Source organism: Xenopus laevis, chromosome 6L, assembly GCF_017654675.1.
Source record: "Xenopus laevis strain J_2021 chromosome 6L, Xenopus_laevis_v10.1, whole genome shotgun sequence".
NCBI classification, from domain to species: domain Eukaryota; kingdom Metazoa; phylum Chordata; class Amphibia; order Anura; family Pipidae; genus Xenopus; species Xenopus laevis.
The window spans coordinates 88,739,805-88,764,800 of record NC_054381.1 but is presented as its reverse complement, the minus strand read 5'-3'; the positions used below and the strand labels follow the sequence as shown (position 1 = coordinate 88,764,800).

Below are 24,996 nucleotides of genomic sequence, written 5' to 3'. Positions count from 1 at the left end.
TCCCCTGCCAAGGTATGCTCGAGCTCGTGCGTGGCATCCAACAGATGTAAATGAGTTGAAGAGGTTTTTGGGACTCACATTGGCCATGGGTCTCATAAAAGCCAATTCTTTGGAGTCATATTGGGACAGCACTACCGTGTTGTCCATCCCCATTTTTTCTGCCACAATTCCAAGAAACCGGTATCAACTACTGCTCCGGTTTCTGCATTTCAACAACAATGCCACTGCTGTACCCCCCCAATGAGCCCGGACATGACAGGCTGCACAAATTGAGGCCCCTTATAAATAGCCTGTCCGAGCGCTTTAGAGAAGTGTATGCCCCATCCCAAAACATTTGTATAGACGAATCGCTTCTCCTTTTCAAAGGGCGCATAAAATTCCGGCAGTATATCCCAAGCAAGCGTGCCCGCTATGGGATAAAATTTTATAAACTGTGCGAAAGCAGCTCTGGGTACACAAGTTTTTTTTTTAATTTATGAAGGGAAAGACTCCATATTAGATCCCCCTGGTTGTCCCCTTGACCTGACTGTCAGTGGCAAGTATGTATGGGAGCTCATCTGTCCCCTTCTGGGCCAAGGTTACCACTTATATGTGGATAACTTTTACTCGGGTATCCCACTGTTTAGAGCCCTATATTCATTGGATACCCCAGCCTGTGGCACTATAAATCGTACCCGTAAAGGACTGCCCAGGGATCTCCTCGAGAAAAAATTGAACCGTGGAGAAATTTATGCCCTTAGAAATGATGAGCTCCTTGCCATCAAATATTTTGACACAAACGTTTTCATGCTGACAACAATCCACGATGAGTCAGTAATCACAGAACATAGAGTTGGTAGGTCCCCTAAAATCAAGCCTCGCTGTTGCAAGGAATACAGCAAACATATGGGTGGTGTTGATAGAACTGACCAACTCCAGCACTATTATAATGCCACCCGCAAAACAATGGCCTGGTACAAAAAAGTTGGCATCTACTTGATCCAAATGGCCCTCCGAAATTCATATATTGTATATCAGGCAGCAGTACCAGGCCCAAAATTGACCTATTATAAATACCAGCAGCAGATACTCCCTGCCCTGTTGTTTTGTGGTACAGAGGAGGCCGGGCCAGAGATGCCAGCTATGCCAGCAAGTGACAATGTGGCCAGGTTGATAGGAAAGCATTTCCTAGACACGCTTCCACCCACACCTGGTAAAAAGTTTGCCCAGAAAGCCTGCAAGGTGTGCCGCAAAAGGGGTATCAGACGAGATACACGGTACTATTGCCCAAAGTACCCTCGCAACCCCGGGTTATGTTTCAAACCGTGTTTTGAAATATACCATACTGAGCTGCACTACTAATAAAGATCTTGTAGGTTGGTGTGTATTGATTGGCGTTATATTAAGAATTGGTGTCCCGCTTTGTGCAAAATTTATATTCGGGGCATTCATAGCATTTTATGTTCTTAATTTTGTATTTTCTTTTACCTCAAATGTCCCTAGGGCTATAGATCACACTGGGGGGTGTAGCCAAATGAGGTGTTCAGTGATGGACAAGGGCGCCCAAAAACTTGTGGTGTGTGATGACTCCATGAGATTTCATCTCGCCTGCTGATGACTTTATCTCTCTGATGCCACAAAGACATTTTTTTTTTACTGACACCACATAAGCTCCCTCTGAGTGCAGTTGCTGAGTATATTGGTATTTCGGATTTTACTAGTATATTCGGTTTACCTGGAATTTTGCTTAGTATTGGTTTCTGCTTTTTTTTGTAAAGTGATATGCACTTCATAACTTTCTTTGTTCAACTGCCAACCAAAACCCTGTTTTGCCTGTAGTTGGTAACAGTTTGCATTTCAAAAGTTTAGGCTAACTGTAGTTTTTCTCTTGATTATGGATAGTAGCAGTACTGTACTAAATGTATAACTGAGATTATTTGAGAGCAACGGGCCACTTGATTGCACTGAAAGCTAACCTTGAGTTTTCAGTTCAGATTCTTTATTTCTGGGTAATATATATTTTGTTCTTGTGTAGCCATTCATCTTTTTTGCAGAATTGTGATTGGCACACCACATATTGCCATGCTGTGTCGGTTTACTGAAGAGTACAGATCAAACAAAAGGGTCCACACATGCTCCACTAAACAGATAATGGTAAGTAGAATATTCAGTATCTATTCAGTAGGTTTTTGCTGCTTGTTTGGGATTTTGGAGCGAAATGTAATTGAGGTTTTTTTTCTTCATTCAGACCAAACCGTTAACCTTTACAAAGAACTATCCACAAATCTGCATGTAGGAAAGCAAGAATGGGGCCACTGAATATCTGCAAGTCTGCACTTTCAAGGATTATATACTTTATAGAGGTATTTCACAGGTAAGGGGGTTAGTTTAGACTGCAAACCTGGAAGGTATGCCCTTAGAGTGCAGCCCCAAATTTACCTATTGGCCATGCTTTAGAGTATTTGGTGGCAGTGTCTCTAGGCACACCCCTACATTTGTGCAGTGGCATAACAAGTATGTGCCAGGCCTGCCCGGCCCCGCAAGTAAAATTTTCTGTGGACTTGGTATGTGATCCTGCCCACAACCCCAAGCGAACAGGAAGGGCTGCGGACAGATGTGTGCATCGGGCACTCTGAAACTTTTATTAGTGGGGGGTCTGGTGCACGCTTCTGTCCACAACCCTCCCCAGTTCACAAGCTATAGAGGAAGCAGACTCTGCAGTCCGGGCCTCCTTTTCCCCGGTCCCGCGACCATGGGGACTGCTTCCTCTATTGGTTATGCCACTGCATGTGGGGTATTGTTTTGTTCAGGAGAAGTTGCAGATTGATATTTAGCAGTTTTATTTTAGATTTCTCACCACAATTGCACATATTTTTAGTAAGTTTATTTATTTATTTTTTTCGTTTTTACAGCAACTTCTAACTATCAATCTGTAACTGATCCTGAACAAAACAATGCCACACATGCTGGGGTGCACCTAGAGGTGAAGCCTCCAAACACCCCAAAACAGGGCCAATACACAAGGGCAATTTCAGCTGGAAAATTTGGGGCTGCACTCTAAAGTGTACACCTTGCTGTTTCCCCAGCCCAAACACCCCCTTACCTGTGAAATACCCAGACAAACCATATATTCCTGGAAAGTGCACACCTGCAGCTATGCAGGGGCGCCATCCTTGCTTTCCTACATGCAGAATTGGAGGTGCAGTGCTCCGTAGTTTGCGGTTTAGCGTGAAATAAAGGGGGGGAGGGAAAGGGCCAAAGTTAGATTTCTCCCCAAAATTGCCATGACCAAGAAAAAAAAACCTACTAAAAATCAATCTGCAACTCCTCCCAAACAAAATGATACCACACACGCAAGGGTACACCTAACGACACGGTCACCAAACACCCTAAAACAGGGGAAATAGATACATTTGGGGCTGCCCTCTAAGTGTACACTTTGCAGTTTTCCAGTCTAAACACCCCCTTACCTGTGAAATACCCCCCACAAACTATATATTCCTTGAAATTGCACACAAGCAGCTATTCATCTGTGCCATCCTTTCTTTGCTACATGCATAATTTGGGCGCATTTCTCTGTAGAATTTGCAGTTTCAACCTCAAAGATTAAAACTGCAAACTTCTATGGAGAACTGCAACCCCAATTTTTTTTTTGGGAGGAGTTGCTGATCGATTTTTAGTAGGTTTTTTTCTGTTGTCATGGCAATTTTGGAGAGAAATCTAACTTTGTCTCCCTTTTTTTGTTTATTTCAGGCTAGACTGTAAAATTCTTCGGAGTGCTGCGCCTGCAATTCTCCGCATATGAAGGAAAGGTTGGTGCACATGAATAGCTGCAGGTGTGTACTTTCTAGGAATATATGGTTTGTGGGGGTATTTCACAGGTAAGGGGGTGTTTAGGCTGGGAAACTGCAAGATGTGCACTTAGAGCGCAGCCCCAAATTTTCCAGCTGAAATTGCCTTTGTGTATTGGCCCTGTTTTGGGGTGTTTGGAGGCCGCGTCTCTAGGTGCACCCCTGCATGTGTGGTATCGTTTTGTTCAGGACAAGTTGCAGATTGATATTTAGTAGTTTTCACGGCTATTTTGGGGAGAAATCAAACTTTGTCTCCATTTTTTTGTTTATTTCCGGCTAAACCATAAAATTCTTCAGAGTGCTGCGCCCACAATTCTCCGCGTATGAAGGAAAGGATGGCGCCGATGCATAGATGCAGGTGTGCACTTTCTAGGAATATATGGTTTGTGGAGGGTATTTTACAGGTAAAGGGCTGTTTAGGCTGGGAAACTGCAAGGTGTGCACCTAGAGCGCAGCCCCAAATTTTCCAGCTGAAATTGCCTTTGTGTATTGGCCCTGTTTTGGGGTGTTTGGAGGCCGCGTCTCTAGGTGCACCCCTGCATGTGGGGTATCGTTTTGTTCAGGACTAGTTGCAGAGTGATATTTAGTAGGTTTTTTGTAGTTTTCATGACTATTTTGGGGAGAAATCTTACTTTGTCTCCATTTTTTTTGTTTATTTCAGGCTAAACTGTAAACTTCGGAGTGCTGCGCCCGCAATTCTCGGCATATGAAGGAATGGTTGGCGCCGATAAATAGCTGCAGGTGTGTACTTTTTAGGAATATATGGTTTGTGGGGGGGTATTTCAGAGTTTCACAGGTAAGGGGGTGTTTAGGCTGGGAAACTGCAAGATGTGCACCTAGAGCGCAGCCCTAAATTTTCCAGCTGAAATTGCCTTTCTGCATTGGCCCTGTTTTGGGGTGTTTGGAGGCCGCGTCTCTAGGTGCACCCTTGCATGTGTGGTATCGTTTTGTTCAGGACAAGTTGAAGATTGATATTTAATAGGTTTTTTGTAGTTTTCAAGGCTATTGTGGGGAGAAATCTCACTTTGTCTCCATTTTTTTTGTTTATATCAGGCTAAACCGTAAACTTCTTCGGAGTGCTGCGTCCGCAATTCTCCGCATATGAAGGAAAGGATGGTGTCGATGAATAGCTGCAGGTGTGTACTTTCTAGGAATATATGGTTTGTGGGGGGTATTTCACAGGTAAGGGGGTGTTTAGGCTGGGAAACTGCAAGGTGTGCACTTAGAGCGCAGCCCCAAATTTTCTAGTTGAAATTGCCTTTGTGTATTGGCCCAGTTTTGGGGTGTTTGGAGGCCGCGTCTCTAGGTGCACCCCTGCATGTGGGGTATCGTTTTGTTCAGGACAGGTTGCACATTGATATTTAGTAGGTTATTTGTTGTTTTCATGACTATTTTGGGGAGAAATCTTACTTTGTCTCCATTTTTTTGTTTATTTCAGGCTAAACCGTAAAATTCTTCGGAGTGCTGCGTCCGCAATCCTCTGCATATGAAGGAAAGGATGGTGCCAATGAATAGCTGCAGGTGTGTACTTTCTAGGAATATATGGTTTGTGGGGGGTATTTCACAGGTAAGGGGGTGTTTAGGCTGGGAAACTGCAAGGTGTGCACCTAGAGCGCAGCCCCAAATTTTCTAGTTGAAATTGCCTTTGTGTATTGGCCCTGTTTTGTTGTGTTTGGAGGCCGCGTCTCTAGGTGCACCCCTGCATGTGGGGTATCGTTTTGTTCAGGACTAGTTGCAGAGTGATATTTAGTAGGTTTTTTGTAGTTTCCAAGGCTATTTTGGGGAGAAATCTCACATTGTCCATTTTTTTATTTATTTCAGGCTAAACCGTAAACTTCTTCAGAGTGCTGCGTCCGCAATCTTCCGCGTATGAAGGAAAGGATGGCGCCGATGAATAGCTGCAGGTGTGTACTTTCTAGGAATATATGGTTTGTGGGGGGTATTTTACAGGTAAAGGGGTGTTTAGGCTGGGAAACTGCAAGGTGTGCACCTAGAGCGCAGCCCCAAATTTTCCAGCTGAAATTGCCTTTTTGTTTTGGCCCTGTTTTGGGGTGTTTGGAGGCCGCGTCTCTAGGTGCACCCCTGCATGTGAGGTATCGTTTAGTTCGGGACAATTTTTTATTTCTGATCTGGCTTCATTGAAAATTTTTATTGGAGATTTTTTTTCTCAAATTGACTTTTTACTTTGTGACTGTGATAGTGTTTCAGAAAAAAATAAAAAACTTGAAAAATATTGTTTGAGTTTTATGGTGGTTTGTGTGATGGCGACTACATTTACAGCAAAAACTACACGACAACTAAAAACCTAAAAGTATGCAGTTTCTAAAAATACCTAATTTATGGGGGGTTTTCACTTCTTTCGTTAGATATACCATGTTAACCGGGAGATACACTTATCTATTTTGTTTTGAGGTGAAATTGTACAAAATGCTGTTTCATTATTGGGGTGTCCTGTGGACAAGAAAAGTGGGATACCAATATGTATTTGGTATTTACAAACAGTAATTTTTATCGGCATATGTAAGATATCTTGGGAAAAAAGACACAAAATATAAACCCTTTTTTCTTTATTTCACTTTTTTTTTTTACATATTTCACTCAAAATTTTTGTTACATCTCCAGAATAAGTAAAAAAATTTTTTACAGCGTTCAAGCCCAAATCGTTCTGAAAAAAACAATATATAATTTGCCATATTTCGTGTAGGTTTTCTTGTCAAAAAACCTAACTAAATGCAATGAGTTCAAAATGTCTGAAAACTGCTTGGCAGTAGATGTTCACTTTTGGAACAAATCGGCTGGCAGTGAAAGGGTTAATGGACTTACTATATAGTCTTTCATTTTCTTATATATGTGCTAAAAAAGACAAGCAATATTACCATGCCAACATTTCCCATTTTTAGATTTCTATTTCATTTGTTTGTACCCTTTATTTGTGCTGGGCGCTTTTCTGTTAATACACATATGAAGTTTCCATATTATTTAACACAGATGTGATGTTGTTTGCTTTGTGCTGGGATACTTTAACTCAGTCACTCTGCAGTAGGTATTAGATTCGCTTTAGGACCTTGTGGTTTGAATATCTATTATAAAGATATAATGCCAGTTGTAAAGGATATTGAAGATGCTTCTTGTTATAAAAGGAAGGCTATAACCATTTAAATATAAGTTCCTCAAGTATAGAGCAGGTTCAATCATAGACTGTCTATCCATCCTGTATTTTTTTTTTTGCTTATTCTTGTAGTTTTACTACCAAAAATACAACCTTTCCTATATTTGTATCTTTCTGCCCTGTTAATAACTTAACACTAACCAGGTTGCAACCTTATATTCTTGATGTGGCAGGTGTTGATGTGACAAAATATCCAAATCACAAAACATCAGAGTGGACACAATCAGTCTACAAGAGCACAAGGGTTACAAGGCCTGGCTTGTATAATTATACAAAGTGATCATATATTCCCTTAGGGGAAGTTGGCCTAAATGTACGTCATAAGCTAAGGGGGCTAAACCTAAATTGAAGTCTGTAAAGCATAGTAAACCAGCTCAAAATAGCTGAAGGTGGCCATCTCATTTTATTACAAAAACGAACTGCGTAAAAAAAGTAAAATTTTGAGTCCAACAGATTTAGCGTGAAAATGCATCCTTTTGTACATATTCTGGCCCACACACTTCTCTGCGCACACAGTTTTAACATAAAACAGAAAACATTTGCAGAAATGTTATGTTTTTAACATATGTTTTGTTTTAAACAGAAAACATTGATCGTTTTATTACCAGAAGGAACTTGAATAATTAACTAGCTGATCATTAAAGTTCATTACATTTCACCATCTACCACTGTAGGAAAAACCCCAAGCAACATTAGGTTCCTACACCATTCTGCAGATTTCCAAGATTTTGGCGAACTCCCTGCATACCCTGCACTTAAGTTAGCCCCAAATTCAAAAGACCCTGATGTGCCATTGAAGTGGTGGTCTTGAACAATCCCATACCTTCAGATGCTCCTTATAGGGTAACTTAAATTAGCACATCTCCACCTAAGCCGTTACCCTTTTTATAATGGAATTGCTGTGTTGTAATGTTAGGAGCTGTCTCTTTCTCCCCTCCAATAACTGATGCTGGTAAATCAGGGCATATGTGCTAAACACACACAAGTTGATCTGTCTATGTACTTCTGGCCCTGCTTTTTCCCCTATTCTTGTTCCCTTCTTACTGTTACTGTACAGCATCCATATACATCTCCATGTTCAACAGCATCCTGATTTCACTTTGCATTGGAAGAAGCACTTTAGTCATTTTGTTTTATGTTATTTATTGCACTCAAACAAGCAAAGGCTGAAATGGAAACCACTTTCAATTTCCAGTTTCCTCCTCAACTTCTTGATTTTAGAGAGTTGCTGTATAAATAATAGCAGATCCAGTAGTAAGACAATTACCAATGCACAAATAACCCAACTGTATAATGAGCTGCTCTATATCATAAAGGAGAACTAAAGCTTAAAAAGATAAGTAGGCTAGAAATGTTGTACATTATGTTTTGGGCTTCTGTACCAGCCCAAGGTAACCACGGCCCTTTAGCAGTAAAGATCTGTGCCTCCAACGATGCCCCAGTAGCTCCCAGTCTTCTTGTCACGGTCGGCACCCAACACCAGAACAAACACCAGGCACCCTGGTCTCGGCTCGTGCTTCACCAGTAGTGTGACCGCCTTTGGGCCTCGGGAGGAGCCCTCGGCTTACTTGGATGCCACCTGGACTTAAACGAGAGGTGCAAGATGAGGGTTCTGGATAGGCAGAGGGGCACGACAGTAAAGCAAAGTCTTTGAACAGAAGATCGCAGTACAAGGCGTTTAGGCAAAGGAGTAGTCAGATCAGGCCGGGTCGAGGCAGGCAGAGAATAATCGTTATCAGACAGGCAAGGGTCAAACGAGGGAGTCAATCAGAGGGTAAATCAGAGGCGGTAGTTAGTAATCAGGCAAGGGTCAGAATCCAGAAATCAGAGTAGTCAAATAGCCAGGCAGGGGTCAAAAACAGGAATCAAAACAGGTTCAGAATATAGCAAAAGCTCAAAAGCACCAGGAACAAAATCCTATCACGGGCAATGACAAACTGTAGGAATGCCCTTTAAATACTTTTTGAATTTGGCGCCTCTCGCGCTGACGTCATTACGTCAGAGCGCATGCACCTTTAAATCAGAAGTGCGCATGCGCGCGCGCACTAGGGAGCCGGCACAGGAGCAGCGCAGCGTGACGGGCGTCCCCGTCGAGGGGGTGGCAGGCGTCCCTGCCGTCCCCCCACTAGACCACCAGGACAAGGTATTTTTATCACATTACCCCCCTCTCTAGGGGGGGGCCACTGGACCCCCAGGTTTACCAGGAAATTTGGAGTGGAATTGCTTCCTGAGGCGGTCAGCCTTGATGTCATCAACTGAGACCCAAGAGTTCTCCTCAGGACTGAAGCCCTTCCACCTGGTAAGATATTGCAACTTACCCCTCACGAGGCGGGAGTCGAGGAACTCCTGGATCTCATACTCAGGCTGACCTTCAACCAACACGGGTGGAGGAACAGACAGATGATGAGAATTATTGGCAGGCTTCAAAAGAGAAACATGGAAGGAATTAGAAATTTTGAAATTAGGAGGTAACTGAAGACGGACAGAAGATGGATTAATTATTGCAATGATGGGGTATGGACCAATGAACCTAGGACCCAGTTTAGGAGAGGGAACCTTCAACTTGATATTCTTAGTCGACAACCATACCAAATCTCCCACCTTGTACTGGGGTGCTTCCCTACGGGATTTGTCAGCAGCTTTTTTCTGAGCTAGGGAAGCTGCGGATAACGAATTATGAACTTGAGACCAAATTTCGGAAAATTTCAGGACAGAAGAATTGGCAGAGGGTACAGGGGAATTAGAGTCAGAAAAAGAAAACGCTTTGGGGTGCAAACCATAGACAACAAAGAAAGGAGAATCTCCTATGGAGGAATGGGTAGCATTATTGTATGCAAATTCTGCCCAGGGTAGCAATTCGGACCATGTGGACTGGTTATCGGACACATAGCATCTGAGATACTGCTCAAGGGACTGGTTCACCCTTTCGGTTTGACCGTTAGTTTGGGGGTGATAGGCAGAGGAAAAAGATAATTCAGTACCCACCAAGGAACAGAAGGCATGCCAAAATCTTGAAACAAACTGAACCCCCCTGTCAGAAACAATATTTTCAGGAAAACCATGGAATTTAAAAATATGAGTAATGAATAAGTCAGCCAGGGTTTTAGCAGAAGGGAGATGTGGAAGAGGAATAAAATGAGCCATTTTACTGAACCTATCGACCACCACCCAAATCACTGTCTTACCCTGAGAAGGAGGCAACTCCACAATAAAATCCATGGAAATGTGAGACCATTGTTTCTCTGGGATGGGTAAGGGGTTTAATCGACCCTGGGACAGAATATGAGATGACTTAGACCTTTGGCAGACTGGACAGGAATTGACAAATGTTTTAGTATCCTGTTTGAAGGAAGACCACCAGACATGACGGGATAAAAGAGAAATGGTTTTTGCAATACCTGGATGACCTGCCACTTTAGAATCATGAACCTCTCTTAACACTTGTTCCCTAAGCTCCTCAGGAACGAACCATTTACCAGATGGGGTATCAGCAGGAGCAGATGACTGTAAAGGGGACAACAAGGAAGAGAGGTCAGACTCCAAGGTCGCAAAAAATTATTTCCCTGGGAATGATGGGAGTACACTCACTAGAGTCAGAGGAAAAGGTTTCAAAACTCCTAGAGAGTGCATCCGCCTTGGTATTTTTGGAACCAGGCCGAAAAGTTAACAAAAAATTGAATCTAGAGAAGAATAAAGCCCACCGGGCTTGCCTAGGATTTAGGCGTTTAGCTGATTCAATATACAGTAAGTTTTTATGGTCAGTATAGACCGTCACCAAATGTTTAGCACCTTCTAGAAGATGCCGCCCATTTGACTGCCAACAATTCCCTGTTACCTATATCATAATTCACCTCTGCGGGTGAAAACTTCCTGGAGAAGAAAGCACAGGGATGTAACTTGTTGGTAGTTGGGTGCCTTTGAGAAAGGACTACCCCAGCTCCTACCTCAGAGGCGTCAACCTCCACAATAAAAGGAAGCGCAGTGTCGGGGTGACGAAGGATAGGGGCAGAACTGAATTCCTTTTTGAGGAATTCAAAAGCTTGTACAGCTTCAGGAGGCCAAAAAATTCTTAATAAATTGACGATAGTAATTTGCAAACCCCAGGAACCTTTGGGTAGCACGTAATGATTGGGGTTGGGTCCAATCCAGTACAGCTCTCACCTTGCCTGGATCCATTTCAAGACCCTTGCTGGAAATATTAAACCCTAGAAACTGAACGGAAGTAACCTCAAAGATACATTTCTCCAGTTTTGCATAAAGATTATTCTCCCTGAGTCTGCACAAGACTTGATGAACATGATTTCTATGTTCACCCAAATTAGAGGAGAAAATCAAGATATCGTCAAGATAGACCACTACGAATATCCCTAGCAGGTCCCGAAAGATGTCGTTGACAAATTCTTGGAACACGGCGGGTGCGTTACAGAGACCAAAGGGCATTACAAGATATTCGTAGTGGCCGTCCCTGGTGTTAAATGCAGTTTTCCACTCATCCCCCTCCCTAATGCGCATGAGATTATAGGTGCCCCTAAGATCTATCTTAGAATAGATCTTGGCACCCTTAACCTGGTCAAACAATTCAGAAATTAATGGGAGGGGATAGCGGTTTTTTATGGTGATCTTATTGAGACCCCTATAATCTATACAGGGGCGTAGACCACCATCCTTCTTCCCAACAAAGAAAAAACCCGCCCCGGCAGGGGAACTAGAAGGCCTAATGAACCCTCTTTCAAGGTTGTCCTTAATATATTCTTTCATTGCCTGGGCCTCCGGCAAGGAAAGAGGGTATGTTCTACCCCGAGGAGGAATAGACCCAGGAATTAGATCTATAGAGCAATCATACTGCCTGTGTGGAGGAAGGGTTTCTGCAGCTTTCTTAGAAAACACGTCAGCATATGCTGCAGGTAAACCTTCTAAAGAAGTGGTTGCCACCACCTGAGGAATACATGAACCACCACACTTAAGACCCCATTGCAGAATCTTCCCTGATACCCAGTCAATATGAGGATTATGGGTCTGGAGCCAAGGTAACCCCAAAATAAGAGGAGAAGACGCACCCTCAATGATAAAAAGGGCTAACCTCTCACTGTGATGATTATCAGAGCACATGGAAAGAGACACAGACTTTTTAGTTACCAGGCCTGAACCTAAAGGTTTTTTATCAACTGCCAAAATCCTCATAGGAGGAATTAGGGGGATTAAGGGAATACCAAATTTTGCTGCAAAGGTGGCATCCAGAAAATTTACCTCCGCCCCTGAATCCACAAAAGCGGACATCCTGACAGAACCCGTAGCCCAGGTGAGTTTAACAGGTATCAGAATCCTAGAGGTAGACTGGGGAGAGGAAACTTCTGCACCCAAATGGAGTTCCCCTTCTCCATTTAGGCTTGGAAGTTTCCCGGCCTCTTAGGACATAAATTCAGGAAATGACCCTTTTCCCCACAGTAAATGCAAAGACCAAGGGAACGCCTGCGGGCTTTTTCCTCAGGTTGAACCATGGAAGGGTTAGGGGACTTAACATTGGATACCATATTAGAAAAGTTATACTTAACATTGGTAAACCCAGAATGCATAGGAGAACCCCTTTCACCCCTTCTTTCCCTCTGCCTCCTATCTACCTGGATGGCAAGTGACATGAGATCATCCAGGTTGGAGGCTAAAGGGTAATTTACCAAGCTATCTTTGACAGAATCAGACAGCCCAATACGGAAGCTACGAAGCGCCATGTCGTTCCACCCAGTCTCCACTGCCCACCGGCGGAACTCGGTGCAATACACCTCCGCATCCCGTTTCCCCTGGCGCAATTTACGAATCGCGGAGTCGGCAGAAGATGCACGATCCGGGTCATCATAAAGTACAGCCATGGTTTTAAAAAAATTAATCAAGGGAAAAACGGGCAGGATCTGAGAGGGGCAATCTGAGAGCCCAAACTTGGGGATCACTCTGTAATAGGGTTATTACAAACCTCACTTTTTCCTCGCCAGCAGTGAATGAATGGGGGAAAAAGCTGAGGTATAATTTACATGCCTCTTGGAACAGGAAAAATTTTGACCTGTCCCCATTGAATTTATCAGGAAACACAATTTTGGGTTCATGGGTTTTGGATACATTACCCAACAGAGCAGGAGAACCCACAGGAGTGGCCACAGGAGGGGTGACTACTGGAGCTGGAGACTGAACAGAAGCATCCAGTCGACGGGTCAAATTGTGGAAACCTTGCATCAGGTAATCTTGCCTCTGCTCATGTTCTTCCAGGCGCTGTAACAGTGTGGTAAGTAGCGCTTCAGTGGTGGAAGGAGCAGCGGCAGCTCGACCTTCTTCGTCCATCTTGGGCCCGTGATAATGTCACGGTCGGCACCCAACACCAGAACAAACACCAGGCACCCTGGTCTCGGCTCGTGCTTCACCAGTAGTGTGACCGCCTTTGGGCCTCGGGAGGAGCCCTCGGCTTACTTGGATGCCACCTGGACTTAAACGAGAGGTGCAAGATGAGGGTTCTGGATAGGCAGAGGGGCACGACAGTAAAGCAAAGTCTTTGAACAGAAGATCGCAGTACAAGGCGTTTAGGCAAAGGAGTAGTCAGATCAGGCAGAGAATAATCGTTATCAGACAGGCATGGGTCAAACCAGGGAGTCAATCAGAGGGTTAATCAGAGGCGGTAGTCAGTAATCAGGCAAGGGTCAGAATCCAGAAATCAGAGTAGTCAAATAGCAGGCAGGGGTCAAAAACAGGAATCAGGTTCAGAATATAGCAAAAGCTCAAAAGCACCAGGAACAAAATCCTATCACGGGCAATGACAAACTGTAGGAATGCCCTTTAAATACTTTTTGAATTTGGCGCCTCTCGCGCTGACGTCATTACGTCAGCACGCATGCGCCTTTAAATCAGAAGTGTGCATGCTGCGTGCACAAGGGAGCCGGCAAAGGAGCAGCGCGGCGTGACGGGCGTCCCTGTCGAGGGGGCGGCAGGCGTCCCTGCCGTCCCCCCACTAGACCACCAGGACGAGGTATTTTTATCACGCTTTTTTTCTGCTGATTCACTGCACATGCTCTGTGCTGTTGTCACTTACTGAGCTTAGGGACCCACTCACAATATACAGTACACATAGAATAGAAATGTCACAATATAAGGCAGATAATTACTACATAGCAGCACATAACCCAGTGCAACTGCATCAGAATTTAATAGAAGCCTTGTAGCATCAGCCAACCTAATTTTGTGCTGGATAATTTGTAACAACCCCTAAGCTTAGCTTTTTAACAGCAGACACAGACACTTTCCACCCCCTATAACACGTTTGAAGTCCTGAATCATTGCTGCTATTGAGAACATGAAACTTTAGGCTGGTGCAATAAATTCAGTATATAAAATGTCATTTTTACCCATATTCATTTTTAGGATTTAGTTCTCATTTAAAGCCAACTTAAGAGAATAAAGGATTTATTAATACAAAGCTCAAAATCTCCTTTTAGAGGGGAGGTTGCTGAGGGAAAAATTAAACAATTTTCCATTTTTCTCAGTAAATTAAAATAAAAGGCAGAATATATTATCAACAAAAAATTCTTATTTACTGTGGTCATATTGAGCATAGGTATAATTAGGTTCATTTTGTCCCTTTAACACATTTTTATTACAAATAATCATCTTATAAGTGAGCATTGGTTAGTGTCTTAGTTACACAAGACTGCTATTAAAACATTATTTTACAATTCATAAATACAAGTTATTAGTTTACATTTATAAATGACAAGGGAATGTGTTAACTTGACTATAGTTTGACATTTAATAATTTGTATGATAGGTAAATAACAGACAGTAATCAATGGTTTTTCTAACACAATAGAACAAACTTTGTAAAAGGTAGCATTATGCAGGGTATGGGCAAGCTACTAGCATTAAAATATATACAATATAGAATAGTTAAATGCAAATACATTTGCAAAGTATTGTTTTGCATTAGTACATTAACATTTTTTCCTGCTGCTACCAGTTACAAAGGTGGCACGCCAAAACAACAGAAACTATTAGAGCCGGATGCTATTGTATAAAATATAATAGGAAAAGTTGTAAGACACCACTTTTTAAATTCAGTTGCTATTGTTATCTTGAAAATACATTTTCAGGGACAAAAAGGCTAACTTCAAAGATTCTGTTTTAGACTTGCACAGGGTTATTTGTAGTCAAGATAGAACAGATTGTTGCAAAAGCTTGAACAAAAGCTTGTGACAAAATAAAAAAAAGAATAAGTCTCTGCTAAAATCAAACATGAAGAAAAGGTTTAGAAAATGGAAGATTCCATGCAAATTTTCATTTGTAGCCTTTCCACAAATTCGGCCTGATTGTGGGGAGATTAATCACCCAGCGAGAAATCTCTTCTTCTTCTTTTTCCGGCAACTAATCACCCTAAATGCCTTCCTGCCGGCTAAAATGTAAATCGCCGGCAGGATGGCACTCGGATCGCTTTGGCTTTCCGCAGTCGCCCAAAGTTTACTTGTGAGGCAACCTCGAAAAATGAATAGATCTGAGTGCCATCCTGTCAGAGATTCACATGCTAGTTGGCGGGAAGGCATTTGGGGAGATTAGTCGCTGGATGACTAATCTCCCCACAATCGCCACATCTGCCACCACCCTAAATGTCCTGACTACACAGACCTTAGTGAAGACAATAGGGGTCAGAAAAGCAACACCATGCCCCCACAGGCTCCAGCAGGTCTGAGCACACCTACATTAGAACAATATGTACTTGCTGTGAGGTGGTGCTAGCTGGGGAATGAATAAAGCAACAGGGAGACCTGGTGCGGATGAGGTTGTGCACAAGAGACAAGGACTCGTGTACTTCATGCCTGCAGGCATAGTACTATTTATTATTTGCCACGGGACATTTGGTAATTCTGAATGGTATCGGCTTTCAATGAATGATTGTTATTGCCGGTGTATATTTGGATTTATGGAATCAATTGTTAAAATACCATGTTTTGTTTCTGTGCCCGTTCTTGGCACACTCTGGCCAGAACTTAATGGTCACATTTAGCTCCATCCCAGTGAAAGGTGTGTTGATGGGAGTCCCCTCAGTAGGAAGAGGCTCGGACACACTAGAAATCCAAGTATGTTTTTTTTTTTGCAAGGGAGATAAGCCTTGTGCATGGGTCCCATATCTTCCCCTTATGGCAAATTTGACTTTGACACAGTTGCCATACAGAGTCTTCCAATTAAGTGCCTGAACTGCTTCAGCTGCATCATGGGGATTTTCAAACTGCATAAAGGCAAATCCAGGAGTTTTTCTGGAAATCTATAGTGGACATAACAGCCAAAAGCTCGCTCTAATTCAGCCTTGGTCCCATTCTTACCAAGTTGTCAATATACACAGTACAGTTTTTTGGATGTGACTCCTTAGGTTTGTTTGTCCTTTGGAAAATGTGCCTGTGCCAGCTTGGCCTTAATGTAGAATCAGAATCCAGGAGTCCATTTACTGGTTTGCCATTTACTGTCACTGGAATGATCTGGTGATGGTCTTTCCCTTGATCTGCCTTCTGCACTCTCATGACTATATATTGGGATGTGACATGTTAATAGAGGTGCATACCTAGGTGTGGTGTTTCTGTGTAGGTTGCAGTGGTGCTTTCACCATTTCAGGATTAACCAAAGCCACAGCCAGAGGTGGATGTGACGCTCATCCCCTAGGTGGTTATGGGCATACGGCCTGTAAATGAGAGCTGGAGCCACACCTGTTCCATTAAGCAAAGTTGACAAAGCCCCTCAAGAGTTTGCACCCTACTAGTTCTTACCCACTGGTAAAAGTTGTGATGTAACTCAATGGCAAAGACCCAGTGGGCGGCATATAAGAGTTACTTGGTTAAGGCTCTTTAAGGTCCAGGGATAAATCTCTGGCGAAATGACATGATTCTCAAGTAGAACTCTCTTAACCTTCTCATAGTCACTCCACTGAGAGTAAAGCTGGCCATAGACTCAAAGATTCGCTCTTTGACGACATCGCCAAACGAGCGGATCTTTCCCCAATTTGCCACTAACGACATGTCTATATCGGGTGTAATTCGAATGTTCGGCCGTACAACCGAACAATCGAATTACGATATGCCAAGGGGCTCCGACGGGTCGGTCGGTTAAAAATCAAACCTTCAGACCAGTCCGAAGCCTCAATAAACGGGCAGATAAGCTGTCAAATTGGTCCAAACGACCGATATCGGCAGCTTTATCTGCCCGTGTATGACCACCTTAAGGCAATTATCTATTAACCTCACTGGCCTTGCCAGTTAACTTGCCTGCCAATATGTTTAGCCACTCTGCCTGTGGAACATTGTAATCCTCACAAAATGATTGTCACGGCTAGCACCCAATACCAGAACAAGTGCAAAGTACCCTGGTCTCGGCTCGGCTTCACCAGTAGTGTGACCACCGTTGGGCTTCGGGAGGAGCCCTCAGCTTACTTGGGTGCCACCTGGATTTAATGAGGGGTACAAGGCGAGATGTTCTGGCTGGCAAAGGGGCACAGCTGTTAGCAAAGTCTTTTTGGGCCGAAGGTCACGGTACAAAAGGATTAGGCAGAATCGTAGTCAAGCAGGCTGGGTCGAGGCAGGCAGATAGCAAGGATCGTCAAAACAGGCAAAGGGTCAAAACCGGGTGATCAATCAAGGGGTTAAACAGAAGAGTTGTCGTAAGCAGGCAAAGGTCAGGATCCAGAAGTCAGAATAGTCAAGATAGCCAGGCAGAGGTCCCAACAAGAATCAAACAGGTTCAGAAGATATCAGACAAAATAGCACAAGGCTCAAGAGCACCAGGAAATACAATCCTATCATGGGCAATGAGAAAAACCAGGAAGATCCCTTTTAAACTTTCAAATTTCGCGCCATTGCACGCTGACGTCATCACGCCAGCTTGCATGCGCCTACTAAACCCGGAAGTGCGTGCCGCACGCTCACTAAGAAGAACCCGGCACATGAGAAGAGGAGCGGCGTGGCGGGCGTCCCTGCCGATGGCGCGGCGGGCGTCCCCACCGCACCACTAGACCACCAGGGTTTGTTATTTTCCTTACAATGATTTTAAAAGTTTTCAGTGCCTTCCTATCTTTTATCAAATGTGGGGAAGGTAGTCAATTTCACTAACGGTTTAGAGAGCTCTGATCCCTGGACTGATACGGAAAAATTCAATGCAGGTGATTGGTGGTTCTCCCCTGTCCCCAGGACCTCCTGAGAAGCCAGTTCAAATGCTGGGCCCCAACATTGTGATCCACTGATGGAGAGGCTGCTGTTTTTTCCTTCCATCAGGCATTGAATGATAATCCATAACAAAAGGAGAATTCCCTAGCAGTTCAATTCCAGCCTCATTCTATCCCTGTATACTACTGATAAATATATGATCTCTTTAAGGTAGGTAAGTCCAGGGTCTGTAGCTGTTGTTCGATTTGTATTTAGAAGTCCAAATTGTTCTGGGTTCTCTGAATGTATGTCCAGAATGATCCAACTCTGTTGCCACCAATGGGGCCATTAAGTTCTGTCCAGAGTGTGCCAAGAAAGGGCACAGAAACAAAACTTGGTGTTTTAACAATTTATGCCATAAATCCAATAAATCCAAATATACACCGGCAATAGCAATCATTCATTGAAAGCCCAATACCATTCAGAAGTACCAAATGTTCTGTGGTAAGTAAGAAATAGTAGCGTGCCCTCAGGCAGAGTCCCAATAAATTACATGAGTCCTTGTTTCTCACGCACAACCTCCTCCACCAAGTCTCCTTGTTGCTCTATTCATTTCCCAGCTAGCCCCACATCTCAGCAAGTACCTATTGTTCTCATGTAGGTGTGCTCGTAGCTGCTGGGGCCTGTGGGGGGATGTTATTGATTATTTTAGCCCTATTGTCTTCACTGAGGTCTGTGTGGTCAGGTCATAAAGAAATCAGCTGGATTTCAGTACTGGTCCCGACAGATCCACAGTATACACTGTCTATTTGATAATTATGGGCTTTGTATTTACGTAAATATACATAAATATAAATTAGTCCTTTTATACAGGACAACTGTGTGATGCTTTTGCATACCAAGTAAGATATCCGTTGCAAAACATTGCAGCCAAGTTAGGATTGTTTACACTGGAGAATTAATGGGGCATTTTGATCACTTTGTGGACACCATTAAATTATTTTTTTGTAGCCTTATTCAACACTGGAAGAAAGGAGGTTGCAGCTTAAGGTGCAGAAGAGGCTTTTTATAGTAAGAATTATCCTGAAGTGGCTCAACTGGCAGATTCATTAGATGTTTTTAAGAAAGGATTGCATGCTTTTTAGTTAGAAAAGACATGGTTACTAAAATTAACAACTTTTATTACAAAACTGATCCAGGAACTGACTTCTTTAGGTAATTGTTTTTTCTCCTACTGTTTCTCCCTTATATTGGAGACAGCTTCAGATGTGCTGTGAGTGGTGAGTCAACTAGAGAGCAATATTTATATGGGGAAAATGATAATGCATACATGCAATTTACATGATATGGTCCTGATGAAACAAAGAAATGCCAACACAGGGAAAAACACTGCAGATGCCAACAGAAATACTAGTACCCTGTATAGGTAACATCTTTCAGAGTGTTATTAATCCTTGTTGGTATTTGTGTGGGTTCATGACATTTCACTGAAGTAAATCCTCCAATAAACGTTTACAAATCTCACAAGTTCAGGTAACGCACATCAACGAATAAATGTTTGAATCAGGTGCAAATTCAAATTTACTAATTCATGATTTTACAAGCCATCAACAATGGCCAACAAACAAAGAGCATGATTGCGTTGCAGCAGAACAAAAAGTTGGGGTTAAAGGAACAAAACAATTAAACATTTTTATCTAAAAAAAAAACTGTATCCAAATAGATTTAATAAACATCTCCACAGATTGGGTTTATGTTGATTGCTATGAAATATTGTTGATGCACATGTCTAAATCATCTTACTATCTTTTATAAATAGTGCTTTAATAAGTGTACCTCACAGGTCAAGAACAATGGGTGTGTTGGTATGTTCTTCAATTTTAATACATTTAACAATAAAATATGTAAATATTTCTTCGTAAGAACAATGGAACAATTCACACTCCATAGACACTCAGATAAAGTATAAATACACATACCAATACTAAAATAACTGTTGCTATGAGTTAGAATGCAGATGATATTTCATGATGATGTACTTAAAGCGGTCTATTCCTCAGCAAGCAAACACAAATCTTGTGCTTTTCAAATGTATTTTCATATCAACATATCACAGTAGGCATTCAAGGTTAAAACTCTTTTTATCTCTTATTTTATGCTCGCTTTGGTATTAATAGGAATTGATCAGTCTGAAGTTACCCGATGCAAGTAGCATAGATTTTTATTTTCATCTGGTCACCTGTTGGTTCTCTTATTGTAAGCGATGTAGGGGCAAATTCACCAAACTGCGGAGTTGTGCTAGCACAGGCTTTGCTGCAATTTGCCGCACTTCGCCAGGGTGCCGCTAATTCACTAAAATCCAAAGTTGCGCTCAGGGAAGCAAACGGTAGCGAAGCTGCGCTATCGTTAATTCGTCAAGCAAAGAGAAGTTACGCTAGCGATGCCGAATGTGCATACGGCACCGAGTTAAAGTACAATGGACATATATGTAGCAGAAAATACATTACACTGCACAAGCCTGGGAAACCTTCATAAAATAAAATAGAGTTGTTATTTTGCAATACACATGTGCCCACCTTATAGTTTAGGTGCCATATGTTAGGAAATGTAGGGGGGAAGGAGGGTACCCCAAAAAAATTTACGATCTTTTTCAGCCTATCACCCTTAAAAAAGGAAAAGACGCCAGCGTTTTTTGGGAATTAGAAAAAATTTCAATTTTTTTTTAAGCAATTCCTATCTACTCTATTGCACTTTGCCTGGTCTGAGGTGGCGAAGGCAAGTCTGGTGCAAGAGGTAACATTCAGTAAAATGCGCAGTTAGTGAATTAGAGTAGTTACGTCCCTTCGCCATAGAGCACCTTCGCCTGGAGTAATGGTGCGAAGTAGCGCTAGAGTAGATTCACTTCGCTATCGAATTTACTCCAGCGCCCGTTAGTAAATCGGCGAAGTAACGAAATGACGTCACGCTGGCGAATTTGCGCTAGCGTTAGCCGCTTCGCGCTTTAGTGAATTTGCCCTAAGAATCACTCTGCAAATAGCTTGCAAAATTGTTCAAAAATCTTTGTTTATTTTTTGTTTTAGGGGCATATTTGTCAAGGGATAGGTCCGTATTCTGCCGAATACGAATCAAAGTAATAGCGCATTCGAAGGAATTTGAATCAAAGTTTTTCCCAAAAAAACCTTTGATTTTTCAAAGTCCACCAATTGACTCCAAATAGGTTCTAGGAGGTCCCCCATAGGCTAAAACAGCAATTCAGCAGGTTTTAGATGGCGAATGGTAGAAATCAAATTTTTAAAGAGACAGTATATGATAAATTCGATATTCAATTTTTTTTAAAATTCAAATCGAATTTGGACTATTCCCTAATCGAAGTACACAAAAAATAGCTCGAAATTCAAATTTTTGGAATTTGAAAATTCACCTCGACCTTTGATAAATCTGCCCGTTAATGTATTACTGAAGGGGCCTTTTACCTGTTTGACTATATCAGTTTTACACAATTCAATCTTCTTTGAATCTATAGAGACTTCTTTACCATAGTTTCATAATTAAATATCATCAGCATCATCTCCAGATGTAATATGCCTGAGCTATCCTGTTTTTTATGGAGGCCTTTGGTTACCTGGGTATAAATTAGTGAGGAATTTACCCTTGCAGGTCACACTTGTTACTTTCAGATATTTTGAAATTGGCTTTTAGTCCTACTTACCCTTGTAATTATGCAGTTGTTTGAATGCCAGACTGGAAGATGAATATGACAGGGTCTAAAAGTGCTAATTTTTTTTTTAAAATATCAATAATAACATATAGTTTCAGGATTAATCTACTTCCTACTTGCAAAAATGTTTAAAGGGAATGTCCAAAAAAAATTACATAACAAAAGAATAAATTTTTAAGTAATATCTAATGCACATTCATTACATTTTCAATCTACATAAACTCAATAAAACCAAAGTCTTTCTTTTTGTTCAAATCTGTTCTTGCCTCTGCAATGTGACATGTTTTCAGTACATTCAGTCTCTGAAGGGCTGCTTGTTAGTGCTCATACATCTACTGCAAAATAAGTCCAGTCTGTGGCAGAGCTGCTTTGATAAATGGGCATTAATGAAATTCAGGGTTCACCATGATAGTAGAAGGGGTCCAAAATTAGCTTTCAGCTACTAATCCTTTCATTTTAAACTAAAGGGCTCTACCAACACATATTGGTTCATTTAATATGTGCAAGGCAGAGAGCAAAGTGCAAATTACCATATTTTTTTACACGTTGCACATTTCCTTGCACACAGATGAATTGTTGGTCTAAAGCCTGGCTGCGTGTAATGAATATTTGCATGGTTTTCAGATGTGACAGCTCCAGTTCACAGTGTAGCCAGATCAGGGATACAGGGCAGGACCACATCAATAAATGGACATTAAAGCATTCACTCAGGGTTCACAATGTTTGGGGAGGGGGGTCCAGCATTATCTGTTTCAGCTTGCAAGCCCTAATTTTAAACAGCATGGGCTGTACAAAAATAAAATGACTTATTTAATATGTGCAAGGCATGGATTGGGCTATTTTTTTGCATTTCGTGTCTTGCTTTGCACATAGATAAATTGCTGTACTGGTGTATTTATTAGTGTAGATGGGGTGAAGTATGTAGACATCCACCCTCCAGCCCCCTAACTTGAACATGCCAGCAGGGAGCACCAGCTCAGCATCAGCACAGCCAGACACTGGATGCAAGTGCTTTTTAAATTAGGGATTTTGTGCCCCTTAATGTTCTTGTTGTTCCTTTAGGGGTGTAATGAATCCTACATTTATTTTTAAAAGCATGTATTCCTCATTTATTGGCACTGCAGTAATGTCCTTCATTATGAATCACATGCACTACTTTACCCCTAGAAGTGATTGGTTTCTACACAAGGGGTGGAGGGAGTTTATACATGCTATTGCTTTCGTCTGTATAAATCTTCAGCTGCCTTACTGGTGATGCTGCATCTGAAGTCTGAAACAGCATTGTGTATGCTGCCTCTCGGTATCCAAGCAACATAATGGAATAACCTAGCAAATAGCTACAAAGTTTTTTTTTGGTCATAAAATGCCATGGATACAAGAAGCAGTTCGAATGAAAACCTGAAGAAATGTAGATATCTTGTCATAAATTGCACTGTGGATCATTTTCCTATTAATATACTGGATATTAGATTTCTTGATTGACAATACCAAACTTGGCAGCTTCTGGGAGGAAGCCAAGCATATGTTTGTCATCGCTGAGTATGATGGGAATAATGAATTTTACGCATCATCATGAGACACATCACCTGCACTTTCGGAACCACAGTCGCATTGCTGGTGTTGGAGCAAACGATACTAAGGAGAAAGGCCATCACTCCGGAGGATGCTATGAACAATTGTTTGTGTCTCCTGAAGTTTTTGTCATCCTGGGTATCGTAAGCTTGATGGAAAATATACTGGTTATAGCTGCAATAACCAGAAACAAGAATCTCCATTCCCCTATGTACTTCTTTATCTGCAGCTTGGCTGTAGCTGATATGCTTGTGAGTGTGTCTAATGGCTTTGAAACTGTAGTAATTACACTCTTTAACAATATGGACAAAAATATGCAGCATTTCATTGTGAATGTTGACAATATCTTGGACTCTGTTATATGCAGCTCCTTGCTGGCTTCTATTTGCAGCTTGCTCTCGATAGCAGTAGACAGATACTTCACTATATTTTATGCCCTGCAATACCATAATATAATCACTGTGAGGAGAGCAGTGGTCATTATCAGCTGCATCTGGACAGCTTGCTCCATTTCAGGAGTCTTATTTATCATTTATTATGACAGCGCTGTTGTGATTATTTGCCTGATTAGTATCATTTTCACTATGCTTGCTCTCATGGCATCCCTCTATGTGCACATGTTTATGCTGGCCAGGCTTCACATGAAGAGGATTGCTGTTCTACCTGGGACAAGCTCAGTACGGCAGGTTACCAATATGAAAGGAGCCATTACTCTTACAATCTTACTTGGAGTTTTTGTAGCTTGTTGGTCTCCCTTCTTCCTTCATCTCATTTTCTACATTTCTTGCCCTAGGAACCCTTACTGTGTGTGTTTTATGTCCCACTTTAATATTTACCTTATTCTAATCATGTGCAACTCTGTTATTGATCCACTCATTTATGCTCTAAGAAGCCAAGAGCTTAGAAAAACCTTCAAGGAAATGATATGCTGTTACTGTATGGGAGGAATATGGGACTTCTCTAGCAGTTACTGACATGCTGATAACTAAGGGGCAGATTTATCAAAGGTCAATATGAAGTATCGAATGAAAAAAAATTGAATTTCGAGCTATTTTTTATGTATTTCGACTAGAGAATAGTCCACATTCGATTTGAATTTGAAAAAAACTTGAATATCGAAATTTATAATGTACTGTCTCTTAAAAAATTCAACTTTGACCATTCACCATCTAAAACCTGCTGTTTTAGCCTATGGGGGACCTCCTAGAACCTATTTTGAGGCAATTGGTGGACTTTGAAAAATCAAATTTTTTTGGGGGGAAAAACTTTGAATCGACTTTGATCGAATGCGCTATTACTTCGATTCAAACGATTCGAATTCGGCCAAATACAGACCTATTTGACCAAAAAAAAACTTTGACTTAATTTCGGTTGGTCTTTTTGAATTAAAATTTCAAAGTTTTTTCAATTCGAAAGTCGAACCTTGATAAATATGCGCCTAAGTGTTCACTATGTAATAAGATGCATTGATTAAATGTATTTGCGATCTATGAAAGCTGTGCTAGGGGTGTAAAATAGTTTTTTTTTTATTATAGCACATCTTGGATGGTATGT

The 24,996-nt window shown here is 41.8% G+C and overlaps 1 protein-coding gene and 1 long non-coding RNA gene across 2 annotated transcripts; both read left to right on the top strand.

Annotated features, from left to right (window-relative positions):
* Positions 1–4,025: 4,025 nt before the first annotated feature.
* On the top strand, positions 4,026–7,129 carry LOC108719095. The gene is made up of 4 exons (XR_005961927.1): positions 4,026–4,571; positions 4,884–4,966; positions 5,269–5,351; positions 5,652–7,129. It is a non-coding gene; the product is annotated as an uncharacterized LOC108719095 (long non-coding RNA).
* A 14,839-nt stretch (positions 7,130–21,968) lies between these two features.
* mc4r.L (melanocortin 4 receptor L homeolog) lies at positions 21,969–24,510 on the top strand. The gene has a single exon (XM_018267706.2). It carries the CDS (start codon positions 23,412–23,414, stop codon positions 24,414–24,416), a length of 1,005 nt encoding a protein of 334 aa, XP_018123195.1. The 5' UTR covers positions 21,969–23,411; the 3' UTR covers positions 24,417–24,510.
* The last annotated feature ends 486 nt before the right edge of the window (positions 24,511–24,996 follow it).

Bases quoted from the DNA above. Each gene is read 5' to 3' on its own strand.
- mc4r.L (XM_018267706.2), top strand. From the start codon at position 23,412: ATGATGGGAATAATGAATTTTACGCATCATCATGAGACACATCACCTG.